This window comes from Rhopalosiphum padi, chromosome 1 (genome assembly GCF_020882245.1).
Source record: "Rhopalosiphum padi isolate XX-2018 chromosome 1, ASM2088224v1, whole genome shotgun sequence".
Lineage (NCBI taxonomy): Eukaryota > Metazoa > Arthropoda > Insecta > Hemiptera > Aphididae > Rhopalosiphum > Rhopalosiphum padi.
The window spans coordinates 75,404,631-75,426,920 of record NC_083597.1 but is presented as its reverse complement, the minus strand read 5'-3'; the positions used below and the strand labels follow the sequence as shown (position 1 = coordinate 75,426,920).

At 25.0% G+C, this 22,290-nt stretch overlaps 1 protein-coding gene across 1 annotated transcript; it reads right to left on the bottom strand.

Moving 5' to 3' along the window:
* Positions 1 to 20,902: 20,902 nt before the first annotated feature.
* LOC132926934 (TATA-binding protein-associated factor 2N-like) lies at positions 20,903 to 21,298 on the bottom strand. The gene has a single exon (XM_060991360.1). The coding sequence runs from the start codon at positions 21,296 to 21,298 to the stop codon at positions 20,903 to 20,905; it is 396 nt and encodes a 131-aa protein (XP_060847343.1).
* Between the last annotated feature and the right edge of the window lie 992 nt (positions 21,299 to 22,290).

Here is a 22,290-nt window from a genome sequence, read left to right as displayed (position 1 = left end):
GTGAATATAAACGATTGATTATATACACAATATGTTATATTATGTAGTCAGTAAGGTTCAGGATGGTACTGAACGTCTGAAAAAAATCAAGATTATGCAATAAATATTATAAATCTTTAACAAATGAATATTATAACGCAACAGTATTCTAATTATATTAAAATTAATGTTTGGAAAAATCTCAAATTTGTTAGGAATAGATTTAAGAATGTAAATATATATTTTTTTTATGTATTTTTAATTTATACGAAACTAATAACTGCAGTATATTTTACAAGTACCTAATTACTAATAGTAAATTATTAATACAAATACAATAATATATTTAAACGAATTACTATTTGTGCTTTAACATGCGCATAATCTAAAGAAATATACTTATATCATCTTTCATTATTTTTAGCTCCGAGAACGTTACCTAATAGATCTGACGCATAAATTTTATTTTATTTCATCGTGAATATGATTAAAATAATGAATATATTTAAAGAAGCTACAGCTGGGTAAATGTTACATTATACACGCACTTCCAAACTCATATAATAATAATATAGATAGGTAGATATAGGCGAAACGCATAAACAACATTTTTATACGAGTAGATATTAAATCTTCTCGGATATTAATATAATAATATTATAATTAATGAAAAACTATAAGACATTGTTCAGTTACGTAGTCACGCCATATAAAATAAAATAATGCCGTTCAGTCGTTCACACGCAGTAATCTATCACTTTTAATTGAATATAATACACTTACCTCAGGGGCGCATCGTGTTCTTTGTATTATTATTGATGCATTATATCATGTTCTCAACACACGCCGAGCGATTTACATACAACAGTTTCCAAAGCTGGCGTAAACCATTTGTTGTGACAAGTAATTGCATGCGTTTGATCCGTCGATGTTTCGAGGAAATGAATCGTAGTTTTACAACCATATTGATAATAGTAGTACTGTTAAACTCGTTTATTACTAAGCATATTGCAATTACTTTTACAAACTATCTATAACTATTTAATAGAACGCATGTATCGTGACCATAACGTTTTATGATTTTGAAATATATCCCTTTTAAGTTTTAACATCAGCTGAACATTGTATAAGCTATACATATATAACACAATAGCTAACATTAAACTATCCAAGTTATCAAGTATTATTTATTAATCATTATATACTAATATTTAATCATTTCTATTGGTTATTTAGAAAATATGTAAAACACATAAATTCACCAAAGTTATTTTTATTAAATGCTAAATATTATTGAAATACAATTTTATGGTTTTTAGTTTTTTATTAATCTCACGTTGTTAAAGTTATAAAACAAGATTTATGTGAGAATTAATATATATCCTCGGGGTTCTTGCATATTTCTATATTTCTCTCAAAACTTATCTAATAATTTAAATTGTATGTCAACCATTTTATAATATAACGTGTACTTGTATTATTATTTTTTACATCTTTTCAATTAGTTATAAAAATTAACATTGATTTTTTTTTAAATTTAGAAAAATAAGTAACAAAAATAATAGTTATTATAAATTGGTTTCAATATTCATATTCAGTAACTTGTAATAATGGGCATGGTAATGCTTTTACATTTATATTACTTCTTTAAAATAATTGATAATTTTTATTTAATTATTTTGATTATCATATACTGTATAGGTACGTTTTTGTTTGTTTAATTTCAAAATGTTAAAAATATCTAAGTTACATATTTTAATACATTCTTGTCAATTAGTATGATATTTTCATGATGAATTAAGATATTTTTTTTTTTTTAAACATTTAATTCAAAATAAAAATTGTGTACATACCTATAAGACATTTTGCATTATAAAGCGTTTTTGTTATATTCAAACATCGAATGATTTTTTAATTTACTTTTTATATTTTGTAGTATAAGTTAAATATAATATATCTAATAAATGCACAATACGTATATGTAAAATAAAATAAATATGTAAAAACTAAGAAAAAGAAGTATAAGGTTATATGATTAAGAGATAAATTATAAGATACTCTATTTTAACCTATTCAAAATCAAAAATAATTTAATGAATAAAAGGTTAATATATTTTTATGAAACATATATTTTTTTGATTTATAAGATTTGGTTACGAAATAATCTTATTTATAATAATACAACTTTATACATATTATTATGTAAATGTAAAAAAAGTTATTAATTTAGATATTGATTGTTGGTTTTTATTTACAGAAAAACATGATATTTATAAAGATTTTACGATTAATATCATTATACCAATATTATTATGCAAAGATACAAATGTCAAATACCTATGAAATTTAGTGTCAGATTATCAATTTATCATATTTTAGATATTATCTACGGTGATTTTTGAAGTTTTATTATCAAAAGTCAACAAATGTACAAGGAATATACATTTAATAAAAACTACACTTACTTTTTATGTACACTTAGTACTATTTAATGATTTTTTTATTTAAATTTGTATATATACTTATTATATGTAATAAAAGTTTTTTAAATATACCTAATATAGTAATATTACATAGATACTCAAAGTCAATAATAATGAAGTATTTTTGTAGATAATATTATATTATTATTTTTCATTTAGTTAAATAAACATGTATATCTTTCTAGAACTGTTATAACAATAAAATCGTAATATTAATTTTTGTAGAAATCACTATTACTTCAAATACCTAATAATGTTTGATAACACAGTAAAAAGTCGATATTATATTATATAAATCACTATTTTTTTTATTAATATTTATATTTTATATAACATCTTATTTGGAGATTGTATTTATTTAAAAAATTAATTATACATCTTATTTTTCTGCAGAAGTTTTTTTACTATTTTTATCTAATATCTTCTATATTATTGTAGAGTATACTTTTATAGCTAAAATAAACCTTATAGAAGCATGTATTTAATCCGTGATCGTAAAATTATTTTTAACGTTGTGGCAATTGTTGTTTACTAAATACAAACAATAAAAGGTTTTACAGCATATATAACAGATTCAAGGACATTCAGTTATAGAGGAACTATACAAGAACTATACTTTTACGAACAAACGAACCTAATTGAAAACGATTTACAAGCATAACTTATAAATAATAACGAATTTCAGACCATAAAACTCTAGAAACGTTAAATCAGTGGATCTATAAGCTTTAAGACTTAAGTTAGCATATATATATATAAGTATATTTATATACGGTCTTAGTTCTTACTGTTTATATTATGTTTCATTCTATTGCTCGCCTTATAACCTTATACTTTTAACTTTTAAGATATTTCTCTGTATTAAAATATTAACAGTGTCTACTTGCGTATTAATATTTTGTTGAAGTATAAATTATGTTAAACAGAATATATTTTTTCTAACAGACTTTAATGAACATGTTATTAATTTTTAATGAATTATTCAATGATTACGATATTTTATATTTTAATTAAATTAATATTGACATAGGTAGCCAGGTAGGTTACGTACTTACGTGAACAACTATAATGCAATTTAAAGTTTAAAATGCTTCATTTCTTCAACATTACAAAATAATAAATTATGTTTGTATAAAATTTTCATATATTATTAGTATTCTGTAATATTTTTATATACGTTCTTGTTGAAAAAAATACTTAAAAATAGTACTTAATTATTTATTATTTATTGGGTAAAGACAATGGTACAGTATTAATTATTCTTTCTTTAAATGTTTCTTGTTCCTACGTCCATTAAGCTTTTAAATAAAAGCAATTATTACCATAGAAGTATTATGTTAAATTTGATAAACCAATATAAAAAATGTAAAAATGTACACGAAATATCTTATTGATTGTCAATAAAATTATGTTATTTTTCTTAAGCATAGCGCCGTAATAAAAATGAATATATTCTACCAAATATACATACCAGTAATCTTTTTTTATCTCTTAATTTTTAAATGGTTCTTTTCACAATATTTAAATTTATAGTAAATCTATTATGATAAAACGTTTCGAATAAATTAACGTAACCTAACTTTTCAATCACTTCGTTAACTATGTTTGTTTTAGATTTATAAATATTTAATTTCATAATATACTTATTAATAACCAGGGATAATAATAATGATAAATAATAGAGTACCTATTATAAAAAATTATATAAATATTACTTACCCATTGATTATCAAATATCTTCGATTATCAATTATCTTCTTAGAATTTAATGTATTTTAGGGTTGAGGACGTTGAGGTCACATAATATATGCAATATTTTAAGATATACCTTATCATTACCAACCTTTTGCACAATCACTTTTTGTTGAGTAAATGTTTATCGTTCACCATGAAAACTATATTAATAAATAAAACCAAAGGTTAATAACTATTAATAAACTATATGTTATAAATATTTATATAATCCTGTTAAAATGCTTAATTTTTCATAAGTATTACAATTTCACAAGAATTTAATAATGTTAATAGTTACGAAAATCAATCATCAATCACCATTATACGTTGTTGGACTTATGGACAATTGGGTCAGACTTGCTCATAACATTATTTCCTAACCAAATCTACAGTTAAATACGTAAGTGTTCATTTAGATCATATCGGTTTTAAAAAATTGATCAATCAATGTAATAAATTAAAATTTAAGTATACATTAGGTACATATAGTACCTAATGTATACATACTATAAATGAATCTCATTACGACGTATACGGCTATACCTAATCAATCGCTACGTATATTCTTCAAAAATATCATAAACATTATTTTAATATTGACATAGAACATATTTATAGGATGATAACATCATACATGAAATAACAGAAAATTTAAAATGCAAATCGTTATTCATTAATGTTTATTTTAGATATTTCTAAATATACTCAAAGCATTGAGTAAATTTATATAATATTGATAATTTTTTTTCCAACAAATATCATAATAAACCTATCAATTGAAAATAAAAATTATATGATACTTCGGGTAGATTAATTTTCAATTTTTTCAATAAATATAATGAAATATAAAAAAAACATGCAATATGGAACATTTTATGAGCTTTAATAAATTATGATCACAATTACCTATAATACTAATATATAATTTATGGTACATAAGTACGTGACGCATTTTATATTTATATGTTTATCATATAGGTACAATACCGTAAAACTGGATAACATGGGATATTTTTTTCGTTTGCATGTAATTTCCTCATACAAATATTGTACCTATGAATAAATTGTTTATGAGATTAAACATGCGTATTAGCTTACAAATTGTAAATTTTTTGTTAATTTTAAAAAATTATGTGGCTAAGCATTTTTTTTAAATGTCTTATTAAAAAAAAAATAACAAATATCTTTATATAATAATCAGTCTCACGCTTTGATAACTATCACTTAAATATTTTATTAAAAAAAAATAACAAATATCTTAAATATAAATAACATTGAATATAATATATATTGCATTTATGATAAATATATAAAGATAGGCCCGTCGCCCGTAGGCACTGAACTTTTATGGATGTATGTTTTGAATTCAATAATATATTAATGTATACGAAAAATGATTCTGAGCGGATTCTGTTTATCTGTTAGCCTATATCATAAACTACATAGCATGATATTTTAATAAACAAACCTATCAAAATAATTTATTTTTGTTTTTATATTACGGTAGATTGATATATTTTTTCTTAAAATATTTTATTTATTATATTATTAGTGTTAAATCATCATAATAATTTTATATACCTACGTAAAAGTTTTAAGTTCCTTTGAATAATATATTTAAATTATAACAAAATAATTAACATCGTTATTTATTGTTTAAATAAGTTACATCATTCAAATTTTAATTTAAAATATCTATAATTTTAGATTTCATGTTTCCGGTATGAATTACTTATGAAGAATCTTTTATTAAATTTTTAAAACTTATATATAAAACGAAAAGTTGTTATGCATTTCTAACTATAAAATAATTTATGATTTTGCCAAATGTTGTCAAAATTCAAACTTAAAATGCATATAAAAAAAGTTGTGCCTATATAATTTTAATATTTTTATACAGATAAAATAACAACTTATGTGGGATATTGTATTACACTTTAAAGAATTTTATCCCAATGAATAATATTGTAACAAGATTTGAAAAAAAAATAAAAAATATTGAAAATTTTGTATGCCCTTAAATAGCTCATGGAAATTTAAAATACTTTGAAAATTAGACCATAAATCAGTAGTTTTCAACCTGGGGTTGTGAATATCGGTTTAGAGGTCGCCAAAAATAATAGACAAAATTATTTTTCCATATTATTTAAAAATAAAATAAAGGAATATATTATTTTCTTTATCTATACAATAACATGCCGAGGAGCGTAGTCTTAGCTTAAGTATTTCATTAACACGTGAATAACAAGTTAAATTGTACATTTTTAAAATTTTATTCATGTATTTTATATTTAAATATATTGTGAATGCTTAACAATACGTTTTAAAATAATTTTATATTATAAATCAATTAAATTTTTAAGTGTAAATTAATCAAAATTGTATACCATATAAATATTTTATCAGTAAAACAACTTATTTTTTAAGGGAGTTGCATTACAAAAAAAAAAAAAAATAAGAGGTCGCGATCCATAAAAAGTTAAAAATCACTGCCATAAATAGAAAATAATAATATAAGTACTTGGTGAAAATTTCAAGTGTCTGAATTAAAACAAAATAAAGAAATTAATTTAGTCAAAACCAGGCTTAGTGTGAAAATTCATGATTTTCTTAAATTTTTCGTTTGTTTTCCTCGATTATAAAAAAAAACCCCGACAATTTTTAATTTTGAGTTCTTCTAAGTACAAATAACTAAATTTAATTTGCTATTCAAAACCACTTTCAAAGTTTAAATTTATTATGTAATCTATACTCGTACTAAAAAAAACATCATTGTAAAATTAATACAATCATCGCTCCACTTAAAATCAACAATAAAAGTTTTCTTTGATAATAATAATGAAAAACTTTTGGCAATGTTTACCTCTTCTTTACATATTATACGTACATAAATTGTAATAAGTATTTATGTACGAAAATAAATTTAATTACTATAGTGATTACTGTTGCAATCGTTTGATCGTTTGATACGTTATTACGATGATAAAAGTAAGATGTCGTCCTCCATATAATGTAATAAGTATGGCCAGGAAGTTCATGCATTAAAATATATCAAAATATGCATGCAAATATGTGCTAAAATGTGCATTTAATTTTTTTTTTACGTTAAGTTTTTTTCGTTTTTGGTAAAAATAATATCTTAATGATGGAGGAAAATAAGCAAAATGTTAATATAATAATATAATTTGTTGAAATTACTTCAAGAATATAAATGTACAACTAAAGAATTTGACAAGTTTTCAAGTATAAACCAACGGCGATTATCAATCCGACCAAGCAATAATGACCTTTAATTTTAATCAAGTTTTTATTTTGTATTATCAACTTTTTTATAATGACATATTTTTCAACAAATATATTTTAAAATATACCCAGTCTGATATTTTCATGAAATATTAATAAAAAAAAATATAATAACACAAGTAAAACGCAATTTTATTTTAAAATATGCACATTCTTTTAAAAAACCTCAAAATATGCGAAAATATGCACACTAAAATTTAATTTTTGAACTCATTAGATTGTGATTCAAATTTTTAGCTCATTTAGCAACTTTTTGATGCACTCCGTAAAAACATGCAAATGCTAGAACTTCCGGGCCCTAGACTAACAAAGTAATAAGTAATAAAATATGATTATTTATTTATCTAATGACTGTGTGGATTTATAATATTACCTTATACTTTTTAGTTTTTACGTTTGACATATGTTTCATTTTATTAATTCATTAGTATTTAATATTCTTATAGATAAATATTTGTATTCGTTGATTCCATATTTCTATATTATTTTACTTTTTTGCAACAATCTTTTGACTTTTGACTTTTGTCACCCTCAAAGTCTGATAAGTATAGTCGATAAGTATTAGCTATGAGCAGATAAAATGTTACGAGAACAATATTATGTTACGTGCAATTGGTTTTTTTTATATCAAAATATTAAAATCTTAGAATCTTATCTAACTATGACGCGACGTTGTTGAAAAATTATCAACTATCTCGGTGCATAACCGCGGTGATAACACGTACAACTCTCTTGTTTTTTACTCTCTTATTTATATATTAGTCTGTAGGTCACAGCATAGCAATAATTGTAAGTCGTCAGATGTACTAGGGTTCCATACATTTCCTCCAAATTTCCGACGGCGACCCGCTGCTGCGAATAGTGCGTGTGCGCCACTGCAGTGATGATGTAGTGGTGTATGAGGTAAATACTATACGCTACTATAGGCTCGTCTGTGTGTATGGACCGGCACACCGCACACACACTTGTGGCTGTTTCCGCACACATGTTCGTGTTTCCACACACATGTTCATGTTTCCACACACGAACGTGGGTTTTTAGTGTTTATACACACATATCGACACGGTTATACTTTTAGTCCGCACTACCGGTTACCAGGGTACCATGCTTAATGCTGCAAATCGAGCAGTATAACGTAGGTAAGTATGTGTTGTTCCTTGCAATGTCATATTCATTGAGTCTATTGTACACGGTGCTTCACCAATATATAACAATATTATATTACAATATTATATAATATATAATAACATTTTTTTTCAAAAAATAAGATATCAATTTATTTTGATTCATGATAGTAGTATCTATGGTAAACGGGAATGATATTATTTACCACAATAATATATTATTTTAATGATTATGATAAAGCAATTAGAGTGTTAAAGCTTGAAGTCGAGCAGAAATAAAAATAAATCACTTATTGCACTTCTTAAAGTTACGTACGCTTAAGTACGTAGTAGTGCATTGCATACGGAGCTAAGTACGAGCTAAGTAAGGACAGTCTATTATGATATCCGCTGCCTTATAGATTCGTACATCAAAATTCTGGATGTAGCCAAACACCGTTCCGCTCATTTTGGTTATAAAAAATGATATCATAATACTTTAGCAATATTATTTTTGTATAAATTTACTTTTGTTGTAATGGGTAGCCAGCTAGTATTGAGTTTTCTCACTTACCTAAGTAAATTAATATAATACGTTTCACGTTTTTATACCATTGTTTTATTCATTCCACTTACTTAAACATAACTGCGATGTAAGTTTCACAGTAATTTATAAAGTTAGTGTAAAATATTTTAGTGTTATGAACGTAAAATACATTTTACATAGGTTAGATGGTGCTTAATAATATGTACTATGTACGGTATTCTGTAAAACCACTTATACGTGATAATCTTATTTTTCAACAAAACGTATTAACAACAGTACTATTCTTTGCAATCCTGGTATAAATAATTACATTTCTTAATGCTAATTACATTTTGTTGTTACAATGTGTTATTAAAATAATCAGTGAAGTTACTTACTTAATTAAATACAATTTTTTTTACATACAATCAAAGTCCAATCATGGGTACACTGACATTATTTACATAGGTAATATTAGATAAGTGAATATTTATCAATGCATTGATAGTTAATAGATAGATATTTTTTTTATAATTTATTATATAATTGATAGTGTTTTTATACGAGATTATTATTCTATTCTAGACTTTATAGATTATAGTTTCTATTATTTTTGTACATAAAACAATTCGTTTATTATCATAAAATTATTTAGAAAAAAAATATCTGATATTATAATTAAAATTGTATTTAAATATTTAACCACATTGTACTTATTATATAATGGTATATCGATAAAAAAAATTATACATATAAACTGAATTATTCTTTTGCTAGTTACCTTATAAAACCAGTCGGTCTTAATATCGTATAGAGTATAGACACCCATAGCCTATGTATTATATTATAATTTATAAGTAAAATATAACCTGATCTATGTTGGCAAAAAATTTAAATGTTTATGCAGTAAGACAGTGTATAAAACGACCGTCGATAATTCATAATAATTATTTATTGTTTGTACACTGATTAATAGGATTACTATAGATAATTACTGCGTGAACCACAATGATATAGAAACGTTATGGAAACGATTGCATTTTGTTATAAATACTACGATTATGCCAATATTGAAAAATAAAAAAACATAACATTTTTAAATACACGATACTTGTAAAAATGTTATCAAATACGGTTCATTATGTAAATATATTAATAATGTTATACATTACTACATTAGCAACTTATTTGTAAACTGTATTATAGTCCGTACACTTTGCCAAACAGATTCCCTGTTGTATGAATTCCCGCATGATATTATTATATTCTGTTTCGGTTAAGTCTACATTTTTATAATAAAGTCTTATAACGAGTAGCTTTCATAAATATCTGTTATCAAATCATTTATTTGAAATTAAATTGTATCAAAACACACGAAGTTTCATAGTTCCGTGCACTGTGACAAAAAAGATAAAAAAAAAAACATCCACAAGTGGATAATATTAAAAATATATAGTTTTGAAATAATCATTCTATAGTTAGGAAAAATGTAACCCTTACAATTTACTAATTATTATATAAATACCTACCTTGTAATTCGTTTTGCTTAAAAAAAGTTATTTATACAATAGAACAAAAATATTATGAATAATTGTCAATTATGAATAAATAATAAGACTTATGGTTATTATTTAAAGTTGACTTAACATTTGTTAACTTAAGGTTTATTTTTCATAATTCAGAATATAATGTTATATAGGTAGGTACACTAACAATTCCTTACTGTAGAATTGTTTGACTATACAACTATTAATTATTGTTAAAATATCACTCGTTACTTAATATCGTGTAGAGTGTATAAAATATAAAAGAACAATAATTATATAATAAATGCAATTTGCTTAGAAACTGGCTTGGTATGACATAACCTTATTATTAGTGTGATAAATAAAATAAATCGACACACATTAAAATATGACCCAAGTGTTTTTAAGTTATAACAATTATAATGAATAATAGTGAAGTAATGTTCTAGTACCTTATTTTGACATATTACTTGTATGGTTCACTATCAATATTTGTATTTTTTTTATAAAAAAAATATGATAAAATAAATAATTTTTTGTATAGAAAAATACAATTAGATATTATAGTATCATTCACAAGTTTATAATATAGGTTCGAAGAGTTATAATCGCATACAAAATAGATATTTTTTTTCTTATAAGTTTTTTTTTATAATTAGCCAATTTAGCAAATATGTAAATTATTGAGCTGAATTATAAAAAAAAACTTCCTCAGTAGATTATGTTATTACTTATTATAGTCATTTTGTTTTTTTAATTCGATAAAATATAATTACATATTTTATTAGAGAGAATAAATTATTTAAATTAATTATATACACTTAGATAAATTATAAATATGTATGCATTTTCTTTTATAATACTATATTTTTATTATTTAATTTTATTGAAAGTCAATTTAGTCATAAAAAGAATATTAACTCTTAAATCTTTATTTATTAATTCACCTTTTCATATTACTCTATTAATACTGTATACATTTTAGGTTTAATATGATATTTCTGAGCGGTTTATGTATTTATATATATATATATATATATATATATATATATATATAATTGTAAATAATATAGTACCTACCTATGTTAAGTATATATACATATTTTTGAACATTTGTAATGTAATTATTATTTTTATTTTTAAAGAACATAAATATAATATTTAATGTCATTCCATGTAAAATAAACTAGTATAATAATTTTTCTTGAAATTTCAAAAAAATTCTAAGAACTATTTATCATAATATAAATATTACTGACCTTCATCTTAATATATTGCACTACCCTTTATAGACTTGTTTGACTTAAATAACTAAATTCTCGATACAAATCCTATAAAATAAAAACTATAGTCCATAATAGCTATATCAGATCGTACATAGGTATTATGTAGCACATTGATACAATATATTCACTACAGTCTGTAAAGACAATTTTTAAATACAATTGTTACTTAATTTTTAGAAATATTTAATAGTTTTTCACGTCCTCTAGGCTAACTGTATATCATTATCCATTGTATATCACTAGAGCGCGGATTTATATGCATTAAAAACTAATTAAATATACACTAAAAATCTTAAATATGCATAAATATTTGCACTAAAATGTTAAAATATGCATGAAAAATAAAAATATCCATAAAAATTAGCAAAAAAAATATATTTTTTAAACATATAATTAATACAATATATTTAGAAAACTATGGAACCCTAATATAGATACTTATTTCATTTTTTTCGTCACTTTTATCAGATCATCTTGATATACGTATTTTATTTCCTCGATTTAAGAGCATATTTTGGAAAACCATTTATACCTACAAGTATACCTATTAATTTTTTTGATTTTAATCGAAACTTTAAAAATATAATACTTTTTTCTTAAATTATAATAGACAATAGTATATATTCCAAAAATGTCTAAAAATAACAAAAAAAACATCGAAATATGCATCTAAAAGATGAATTATGCAATTAAAATTGTGAAATAAATCCTTAAAATAATAAAATATGCAAAAATAATATGCACTAAAAATTTTCATTTTTTAAATCGTTATTATGTCATGAAACAAATGTTGTACTCACTTAGCATATCATACCATCAAACAGAATAAATATGCAAATGTATACAAATAACAAATCCACGATATACTTATTGTGATTCTTGTATAGATTATAAATTTTGTTTGATAAAAAAATATATAAGCCTATAAAAAGGCTTGTCATAATTCAAAAACTGTTGGTCATAGGTACTTGAAATAGTTGAAATATGTCACTTCTATTTAAACTATAAGTTTGTATAGACGCTTTCTTCACACAATGACATTTTAAAAATACATTGGTTTATTTTCAGCTATTTATAATCTTTTGAAATGTTGGTTTTTTTATTTTATCTTCTATAAATATTGATGTATAATTTAAGCTTAAAATGTATTACGAAAAATGCCTTTTCTATACATTTAAATACAGGTAATCTACTATCCATCAGTCAGCATAGAGACTTTTACTTGAACTTATAAATAATAATTTTTTTTACACACCTTTTTTTATTTAAATATTAAATTTTAATTACTTTAAATAATGCATAAAGTAACTATTCAGTTGAATGAGTATTAATCCCACCTCAATAGTAATACTTATTTTGACACCATATTAGGATGTAAATGTAGTGCCTTAAAAAATATGTTTCACGTCACCTCATTTACATATGTATATGTTTAATGTGTTGCATTCACATCGGGTGCAAGAAATTTTATTTTATCAATTCCCAATTAATATCAAGTAAGCTAAAATAACAATACTTGGGATAAAACTATTATGAATACCGGTTAATTTAATACCTAAATTCACGAAGATCAAGCACAATGTAACACACAGCACATAATTGGTACATTAAGTTTATGTTTTATTGATACTTATTTCTATGTTCCTATATCAGATAGAAATCGAACCGTTTGCAAACAAAACAAATTAAATGTGAGCAATATTATATACTATACTATATTATAATTTAATAGTTAATAATTCATAAACAGTGTGATATTTCCAGTTAGTTATTCTAGGTTAGGACTACTCGTAAACGACTGGGTGGATTTAAATGTATAGGTTATTACAAACTTTTTTTTTATTTACGTTTGGAGTGACGAGTGACGAACAATCGTATGTAAATATACGGAGTATACCAAAGTAATTTTTTCTAGTTATTCTCGGTTATTGTAACTTGTAAGCACCCAAAAAGGACAATAAGCATTGGTCCCCATTATCGATTTTTGACTACTATACAAAAATATATGGGTATGTAACATACCGTATATTGCAAAAAGTTTAGCTATTTTTAAGAACTATTAATTGGATATAAGTATAAAGTATTAGATATTTTTTAGATGATAGAAAAGTGGGTAAACATTTTGCACGTTTGCTACCGTTTTGCCTTTTCATTCCACTCAACCAAATTTAAATACTTATTATTATAAGTAGGAAATAATTAATAACTTGTTTGAAATTTAATGTTTGTACAATAAAATATTTAGAAAAATATTCCATTACGGAATATAAAATTAAAAATATGTCAGTAAAAAAATTAAGAAACTTAAAAATAAATAATAAAAAAAAATTTACAATATCGTATTATATTACGTCATTACAATAGCCAAATTATTCAATACAATACTTATTGACTTAAAATTATATAAACCAAAAAGAAATTCCAAAAACGTTAGTACCTACTTAAAAAAAATATATAAGTGTTTTAGTGTTTTACATTTAAAAGAACCTTCTCGTGTACCTAAAATACATAACCATTACATTATAATATATCCCCCTTAAAACAGATAACTGGTTTCGAGAACATTTTTTATTGTCGTCCACTGTTCATCCGTTCACATACTTCATCTTAAGATATCGTTTGTGATATAATACATATAACATAATATATTTTATGCTATTAAATATTATTATCATAGCAGCTGAGTATACCCAAATTACCCAATGTCATTACGTATTGTTGTCGTCTAACGGTTCGGAGCGGTAGAACAACCGTTTTCGGGCGGCGTGCCTGATAGTTGCATGAGGCCCTGGTAGGTAAACTTGTACGGTCCCGTGAAATTGTCGTTCAATGATGTTTGTTCTCACGGTCGCTGCCGCCGAAATTCCTCCCGCGGCGCGGTCACGTCCGTTTGCGTGGTCGTGACTTGCCGTCCGACCGTACGACGTCAGGTCCGGCTGCGGGCCTGGTACAGTTGGGGCTACGTTTTATCCTGCGTCATCCTATAGTCGTGGGCTGACAGCCGCAACAGCCGCCAGCCGAGAGCCTCCCCCGGCCACGCCCCTGCCACGAACAGTCACGGGCCGCTACTATCCCGCTATACTATAAAACCGCAGTAGCGTAATTGGAGTGTCCACCTACGTAATTGATTTCTTTTCTTTTTTTTATTAATTATAATATGATACAAAACCGACGATCGGCATTATACGAAATTAATGAAAATATTACTATAATATTACTGATCAGTTATTTTGTAGAACGCCCTAGGTAAAGTTTTTATGCAAAACCAGTTATCGACCAAATCGATTTTGTTATTTTTTGTTGTAATTCAATGTTCTATTATCATTTTAGTACATGATTTTATTTTCAAAATATTTTTATTCTTTTTGATGAGATTATTATACTTTAAAGTCTTGACTTGACATTTTCGATTGTTTTTCATGTACCACATAAACGTCGATAAATAATTTTTCGCTCTGTCTAAAAGCTTGACATTACTCATAAGTTATTAAAAATATTTAAAAACAATAAAAATGCACAGGCGCGATAGTAGTGAAATACAACCGTTCAAGTACACAGTATATTTCAAAGAACCTACATTTTTGCACATATGTATGGAATGTAGTACTGATAAGAGACGAAAAATAGCAGTAGGTACTAAGTAGCAAGTATTCCTGATTTGACACAAACTTACCTTGAAGAATAAAATGGATACATAAGATTATAAGAGTATTGTGGTATAATTTCAACGCAACCTCATGGTATGTTAACGGTATTCGATACACAAAATGTAATTAGGCAAAGACAGAGAATTTATAATATAATGTCATTAAATCGTATGCTACATATTTTATTGGTTTGATTTGGTTAGAGTATAAGATATGAAATAATATAATATTTCGACGTAAATATTGAAACATCAAACGTCATCATGGTTTTCTACCATGAAGTCAACTAATTAGTGGTCAACTAAGGTACGTGTTATATTTAAAAATTACTGAGAAATTTAAGAAAATTAGTCATTATAACAAACAGTTTAATTGCGTATAACCATGTTGATATCCTGCAGTTTTTAAATTACAATATAATTTTTTTTTTTACAAATTATTAATGTCCACCGTGGCCACTTTTGAATTTTAGTCTATAGATAGTTTGTTTTAGGAAATTGTTAATTTATTCACCCTTTATTGTTTTCCAGAAGATCATGCTAATAGATTTTTCATTGGAGTCAACTACAATAAACTCGTCCCACTGTCGCCATTTAAGTAGTTTATAATGGTCCTGGTATAGTGATTGTGATACCCAAATATAAAACAATATAAAGGCTGTGATTCTTGCGCTGACTAACAAAACAGACTTAAGCATTGTACCTCCATATATTATTTGATATTATGTTGATTTTGCTGTTTTATTATCGTATTTACATACAAAGATCTTTATGTACACAGACCGACTTCGAAACTCGACTATAGTAACGTCCCACGTGGTCTACGATATCGTTGTAAAGGTGTTACGATTATTTTTTTCTTATACATCTGCTGCGGTCGGCGTATTATTATTTTTTAATAGCTGACAGAAATAATTTGGTTGCTTAGTGTGCGCGTGTATGTGTAGGTATATAATAGTTGTTGGCATAATATGCAATTATTGCATCGTCTTAGTATTAAATATACGTATGTTGTTTCGAGATTTCGTTTGGCCACGCATAATACTATGTACATATATGAATAGCGAACGCCTCCTGTATCGGCCTCTTGGATTACTATTAGAGCCGTGCTCATTTTTTTTTTTTTGTGACATACATTATACGGTACTACGCACGATATATTAATGTGTCATCACAGATTTATTAGAACGAATCTTTGATTTACTGGATTTAGAGCTCCTAGTAGATTCTGCAGTTAAATTTGAAGTCTGTTTTTCATCAATTTCAAATTTATACAATTATTATTAATACAAAAATATACACAACAATTACAACATGGGTCCTGCCATTTGACTATATTACTATTTTTTTTTTTAATATTTTCCTATGCTACAATTGGATAGAGATAGAATACGTTTATTTGCTTTTTGCTTATAGCGAGTCAATATAGACAGTAATAAATTGTTATATAATTTCAAAATCATAATTAAATATCTGTTATATAATCATAGTGGAACACACGTGTAGTCGATTTTTATTGTCTTTTCTTATATACAAAAAAGTGGATATATAAGCTTCATTGGTGAATCGTTATGATGAACCGATTATACGTACATTAACCTTCGTTCGAGGAAAAAAAAGAATAAACAATTTATTCTGTCCAAGTACCTTGCCGCGGCGGCATATCACTGATTTATGCCAAAATTGGCTACTTTTCAATTTTTGTGTATTTTAATGGTTGGATTTTTTTTCACATGCATATGATGATATAATATATTTTAAATAAAAATCATCTTATTCGTATTCTGTGCGCAATGTATGCATAATTTTTGTATTGGACTACTAAAGTACATAATATATTAGTGTAGGTATTATAATTATATTATTATAATTTTATATTTTTTATTCAAGAAGAAAAAATGTGTGCGGTATTAAGTATAAATTATAATTTTAACTAAATATGTAGAGGTAAATTTGCGATACTATAGAAATAAAAAAAGTTCTGATCGATAATAATCTATTAGATAATCATAAATAAATAGATACATTTACTAATAAATATTGAATTGATTTTCGTCGTAATACCGTATGTTACGTTTAAATATTGATTTCCTTCAATGCCAAATATCGAATTAAGTGTGAAATTTAATAGATTTAATACATTATTAATGTTTTATATATAGTGCTATACTTATATCCATATCGATTCAAAATAATATAAAGTACAACCATTATCGTGCTAAGAAGACATTATTTGCACGACTGCACATCGTGTCTATATTTGCCGGACGTTTCAATCGCCTTGAAATAATGATAGAGACGAGTCAATTGTGTTGGTTATAAAATATGTTTGCCGGCGGCATGCACTCGACGACCACTATATTATAAACCTTCTTATGCCATCATTTATTATAGAGCGGTATATAGTTACGTATTATGTACGCGTACCTTGCCTACATACATTGTTGAAAGTGATCGGAAATCGTATAACCAGAAAACCTTCTCCTCTCACTTTTAGATTCTGAGCTAAGGATCAATGAATGTATTATTTTTGTTCTGTATATCTGATGACACCATTAAGAGTTTAGTAAAATTGCCTCAATTTTTAATTTTGGGAGTAGTTCACTAGTTCCTGATAGCTAATTTGATCTAGTTGGTACTTGGTAAAAAGTAAAAAATTCTCAGTACATACTTCTCAAAATAAGAATTAAAAACAAAATAAGGAAAAATGTAGATTTTGAATTGATTACAGTTTTCTATTTTATTTTTATTTTTTGGTAATTCAAAAATGAAAACTTGTTATTGTTATTTTAATCGCATAAATTTGAAATATTCAATTATTATTTAAATTATCATTTTTCTAATTTTTGATTAATTTTTATCAAATTAAATAGTTTTCTCTATAGTTCACTGCTTTTATCAACGCATAATGTCGGTAATTTTTAAAATACAATTATTAACGCTTTAGTGATTACCTATATTTTTTTTTAATCATAAATATTATAGCTATGTTTATGCTTAAACTATAATTTATTTGTTAAACATATTTAAGACTTTTAGTTTTAGTGGATTTTACACGATATGATTTTTTAACATAATTTTGTCCTTGATATTGGGATAATATTAATAGGATGGTTTTATTTGTTATTCGAGATTTTTAACAAGATGACAAAACAAGTTAAACCAGTTATTTTGAACATCATCATAGCTATTAGTACTATCACCAAAATCTACTTTCGTTTAATTCAGAATTTATTTTGCTAATAAATTATTAGGTACCTATAATTTATTAACTAGATCATTATTTCGCATTAATATAGGTACAATAGGTATATAGGTAAAATAATGTTAATGACTATAAAATATATATGAACTAAACAGTAAACACTTGTACCTAGCATATCTGATTTTTAATTATTTAAAGTTGTTAACTTCATTTGAATCGATTTTATGATATCATAATCATATTATTGACCATATTCATTTCAGACTTTAAACAAAAATAATGTTCTAAATATATAGTTTTATAAGAACTTTGTCCTATAAAGCGCTGAAGGCCTAAAGGTCACAGGAATTTAAGCAATCGAATAAATTTATGGTAAAGTGCACATTGATAAATTCCGATTTCTAAAAATTGCTTGTACCCAGGGCTTATTGTGACACAAAATGGCAAGGTAGTATACTATGATTTAAATTTTATTTTATGCAACAAGTGGACGGAGAAAATTGTATATTTAATATCAAGCTACCTACCACCATTTAACATTATACCAATTTACCATCAAGTTTAGAATCCTCAGGTCCCCTGTAGTATAATATAACATAATATTATTTTTTGTATAGCAAAGCTTCTCTGGTTTTATTTTTATTTTTCCTCTATTCAATTAAGTAATTAAAGCAATATATACAAGTAGGTACCATAATATATATATAAACTATTGCATTAATTGTTTAACAATTTCCAAGTGATTGTAGTATGCTAACTTGATTTTAGAGTTACAGGAACTAAAAAAAAATAGGTTGTTTTATTTCCTAATTATGTTGGTTAAATATATTTATTATATTATTACAAGTTGAGTTATGTTAATAATTTATTTATTAATAAATAGGCTAGGTATACAATGGAAATAATTACTTATAGATATAATTATATAATATTTTATTTTTCATTGAGAACAATTATTAAAACGTTTTTATAAAAATAACAAGGAACAAAAATACACGATAATACTGACAATAACTATAATCTTTCTGATATATTCAAATTAAAACACACTTTTTAAGCTAGTTACGTAGATATAGTGATGACCTTTGGTGGCGTAATGTAATAAGCTGCATAGGTGTTTATGTAAAGGTGAATATTCTATTATAAAGTACATTAATGCATAATCTTGCATTTGATTAATGTTAGATTGCAAATATTCCACCTTGCTTATTAATTAATTTAGTTATTACAATATATGATTAGTTATTATAAAACCAAGTCTTTGAAATTGTCTATATACAGTATGCTTAGTATACAACATCACTATTGAAAAGCCAAATACTATACTTAATAAATTAGTAAGTGATTGTATTTCATAAGATATAAATAATTTAAATCATGTAAACATTATAAGAGTATGACAATATCTTATTATTAATATTTTTTTAAGCATAAATTTACATATTTATACGCAAGTAAATATTATGCATACTATTTTTTTTAGTTAATTATTATTAACAAATTAGCTAAGAACACATAAATAAAACTTAATAAATAAAGAATCATATCACATATTTAAATATTTCAATGAATTGCAATATTTTTCTAGTTAACTAAAATAATTAATTGTCTATGAATAATTATTTTTTAGACTAAATGGAATGGCTAATAAATAAGATGAAAATATTATTCAAATGAAAAATGATAAATTTCCTGTGCAAACTATACCTACAAAATAACACAGTGACAGTAAAAAAATTTAAGTGGTTTAACTAGCTGTATTGAAGAATGTTTCCGAAATATTGACACAAATATGTTTGGGTTCTATATAATAGTAAGATAGAGATTAGAAAAATGTGTGTGCAGGCACGTTTGCAGTAAAAAATTATACTATATTTTTCTTTACTCTTTGGTTAATATAAAAGCTATAAACTAACATAAGAATGCGTCTTAATTTTTTTTATAAGTATACGCATTAATATATCGATTTTAATTACTTTATAATATGGCAGAAATTTAATAGGTACCCGTCATACATTAATATTATACTATATTGTAGGTATACTGTTTATATATTCGTAAGTGTATATAATTATTATTATTTGAAAATAACGGTTATTCAAAAATGGTAGTTAGTCGCCGCCGCCGTCACCTCCGCCGTCGCCTCCACCATCACCTCCGCAGTCACCTCCATCGCCATCGCCATAGCAATCACCGTCGCCGTCACCGCCATAACAATCACCGTCGCCGTCACCGCCAAAACAATCGCAACAGCCGTCGCTGTCTCGACGATTATCGTTATGATAACTACTAACGTAATTAGAATCGCCAGCGGGGTAGGTGTCTGAGCTGTAATGATTATTGTCGCCAATGGTATGATTTTGGCGACGACGTTTGCGATGGTTATTGTATCTACTATTGCCGTAAGTACCATCGTCATAAGTACTATCGCCGTAAGTACCATCGCCGTAAGTATCATCGCCGTAAGTACTATCCTTTTCTACTTTACTACTTCCGCACCCACACATGTTTCCGTGTATCGCTATAACAAAAAACTTACTCAGTTGTCAATAATTTACTCGTTGTAAAAACTTAATAAGTTTTTATGTTATTTAAAAAACATAAGTTTTCAATACTTCACTACTTGATAGAATGCGTGTGTGTTTTGGGTGTGAGAGAAAAGAGTTAGAGAGTTCTTTTATCTTTTATAACGAGTGCTACCTCCACAGATTCTACTTTATATTGTTAATGTTATATTCTTTGTTTATGTTACCGCAGCGGTAGTTATCAAATTCACGCATCAGTGATTGAATATCACTAATACTATACTACATTACTACAGCAAAAAACCTCACTACAATCATTATTCCTTTAATGTAAATATGATATGATATAATGTGTTATAATTGTAATATTATTAGAAAACATACAACTTTTTTTTTTAGTTAGGATAGTTATATGGTAAGAAAGAAAAGTTCTAAGCAAAACTGTTAAACCTGCCAATATCCCAAAAAAACGTAATTTATACATTTTCAGAAACAAAATAATGAAATAATAGACCAAAAGAAATTAGCAAACAATATTTTTAAATTTAGAATAAATCTTAGTTATTTTATTTTATCTTAAAATAAATATATAATATTATTAGTTACAAAATGTAAGTGCTTATAAAAAATGTTTCATTTACTTTAATCAGTAGATCGTCTGAATATTTATATAATATTGTTATTTTATGTAACTTAATATTAATATAATGATCAACAGTATTTAAAATCAATGATAATACTATTGAGTTTGTTAATTACTAAATATTATTATAAACAAAAAAAAATTATAAATATATCGATTAAATATTATTAATATTAAGTACTTACTTACAATTAAGTTAGTTGTGTAGTGGACTTTTGAAGGTTGATATATAATATATAATATTGACTTAAATAATAATAAATTATTGAATAGTGACAGACTAACAGGTCATGACATTATACATACGACATATTATCCGTACGTATCGTGC

Excerpts from the sequence above, each read along its gene's own strand:
- LOC132926934 (XM_060991360.1), bottom strand. The coding sequence starts at position 21,298 with ATGTGTGGGTGCGGAAGTAGTAAAGTAGAAAAGGATAGTACTTACGGC.